A 2702-nucleotide genomic window follows, 5' to 3' on the forward strand; every position below is an offset into this window, starting at 1 on the left:
ATGAAGGTGTCGACATTTGAATGCAAAGCACATTACAAAGACACTTTGCTGAACTCAAGATATAGCCTGGCCATACTGTCGCGATTAGCTTTCTGTGAGTTCGCGATTCGAAGGCAGAGTTTGCCATTGCATGCCCTGCTGTTAGGGATGCAGCCAAATAGACATCAAGAGCACTTTAGATCAGGATCGTTAGTTTATCCACCACCATAACTTATTTCGGTAAGCTCACTAGGACAAATTGTTCTATCTACTCTGTGTGTCCATGCTAAGAGGGATCTGTACTTCAGCACATACCAACGCAGTGCTTCCTGCTGTGTCATTGATATACCCTTGTTTTCACCTTCATCTCAGAGAATGAACTTAGGCTGATCTGCAAAGACAATCAATGTTTAGATTGATGCCCATAATATTTCCCCATCCACCTTCATATCTGACAAGGACAAGGAATTCTGAAAAATTAAGGAACACTAGTCGCTAATGACAACTCTACTGGTGTTCAACGAAGAGATGAGAAGGAAATGAAGAAAATTAACTGTATAGAATTCGCTACAATAGTGTCCCATAAAAAAAGACGATAAAGGCAACTGCTTTTTAACTCCTGGGGTCATACTTAGGGCATCCGGTTCCTCCTACGTACATGGTGCCCTGAGGCGGTGGTTCACTATCAAATTGGGCAAGAAAGGTCTTGATCCATGGGTGGAGAGTATTTTGGCAGTGCAACAACTATCCTGTACGAGGACGTTCTTTTTATCAACTGCAGCTGATAAATTGTCTTTACGCAGGAACGCTTTCAACTCTACCATCACTAAAGCCATTTTTGTTTCATTATTGACCAGCTGCTGTTATAGATGATATTTCCCCAGATAAAAGCCACACTTACACAAAAAGGAAAACGAAGTCACTAAATTTAAATAAAGTATGAACCCATGCATTTTAGAATTTCGGAATCTGGAGTAATATTCTCGATTATTTCGCACTTACTATCAGCTCTTCCCTCATATACTTAGCATTCCTAAAACTGCAGGGTTAATAAAACATTGGTTTCTCCGACCTCTAAAAAGATAAATAAATTGCACCAAAGCCAGTTTTCCCCTTTGCAGTTGGTTGCTCATTCTCCTTTTCATTAACAGCAGTATCTTTCGGCTAACTAAAACAAAGTAAAGGAAGTCTTACGAAGCGCTACCTACTAACCAAGGCCTCACATTTAACGACTCCACTAATCAATAATTCGCATTGTCGAGTTCATCAATGCGCATGAAGCCGAAATGAGGGGCAGGGAATCGCATCACGCCATCGTTGGATTGTCCGTCAAATTTTTCGATACATTTGTTCATACTTGTAACATAAAAGACTAGGCTTCAAATTTACTTCCAATTCGGCTGGGACAGCTCAAATGCCCTTAAGTGGTGAACCTATCATTGCAGCAGGCATATTCTTTCCCCTAACTGAAGCGCTGACAATGTATAAGTAAAAAAGTGCAACTCATTCCCCCTCTTCACAACTTCAAAGAGACTAGAAACACTAGGATCAGTAGATGCTACCCAACGAACCTATTATGAAGACCATGGGCCCAGCAAATCACAATAATTGCTTAGGCCGCGTGCCAGTGCATACTTAAAAAAGCATATATTTAAAAATTCCCAAATATTACTCGAGTCCCTATGCACATCAATACAAGCCACACGCAAAGTTAACTAGCCATGGCAAAACAAGGGTCCAAATTTTCATATGTGCCGCCAAAAACGTCCACAGGTTGTTTGACGTGGAAAAATAATTAATCTAATTTGTATGCAAACCGCTTTTATTACAGACAACCTGACTTTTATGCTCTTTTATTTATATTCGTTGCAATAATACAAGCAGAAAAAGACCAGATAAAAAAATTTAGCCAAATACTTTTATTCTTATTTTTTGTAAGAGCATTTATAGCAATATTTTAACACTTCTCGAATCTCGCTGCTTACGTTGCAGCTATTGAGCCCGAAATCCACCACCGTCAACATGAAGGGACTGGCGATAAACTGATGAGAGCGTGGAGCAACTGGCTGCCCTACCAGATGTCTAATCAAAAAGTTAATTTGAAAGTAGAATAGTTGGCTTATACAGTGATGAAGATGGCCAAATATGGTCACTGTTGAGCGAAAGTCAGCCACCAGATCTCCAATCATGTAGGCGACCGGTGTCCATCGGTCGACCAAACGACCACTTGAGTGCGGTTCATGGCCAACCCTTCTCCACTGTTGAGTTACTGCTGTTGAGGTCAAATAATTGTCTTCTTTCAATGTCAATTTTAGGTTTATTTGGGTGGGTTTGCTCTTCCAAATTTTTACGCACTTCCTTGCTGTCAGATATTTCGTCATACCGTGAATGACGCATGTTTTATTTCTCAGGCGCATAAATCAATTAAACAAATCGTTGGTTTGGCTTGCTTCTCAGGTTACTCGGGCCCATACATAAACGGCGGACCTGACTTTCTCAATATTAATTAATCGGTGCTTGCCGAAAAATGAAATGTCATTTTCAATGAGTTAGTTAATTATACAGGTATACTGACCACGGATTCAAATGTTCAATAAAATACATTAATCTCATTTTCAGACGAAGATGATGACTACGGCGTCGCTGCTCTGGTGTGGAGATTTGAATTAGGCCAGCCAAATGCCCAACATCAGAATGGAGGTGGTGGATAAACGCGACCATTT

General features: G+C 40.4%; 1 protein-coding gene across 1 annotated transcript; it reads left to right on the forward strand. All coding sequences in view use genetic code 11, as the record gives it.

The window, feature by feature from the left end:
* EGR_10126 (hypothetical protein) lies at positions 1-2690 on the forward strand (the record flags this gene model as incomplete). Its single annotated transcript, XM_024499375.1, has 2 exons — positions 1-94; positions 2599-2690. The coding sequence occupies 2 exons, from the start codon at positions 1-3 to the stop codon at positions 2688-2690; spliced, it is 186 nt and encodes a 61-aa protein (XP_024346204.1).
* Between the last annotated feature and the right edge of the window lie 12 nt (positions 2691-2702).

The sequence above is a fragment of the Echinococcus granulosus genome, assembly GCF_000524195.1.
Source record: "Echinococcus granulosus chromosome Unknown EG_S00192, whole genome shotgun sequence".
Classification (NCBI taxonomy): domain Eukaryota; kingdom Metazoa; phylum Platyhelminthes; class Cestoda; order Cyclophyllidea; family Taeniidae; genus Echinococcus; species Echinococcus granulosus.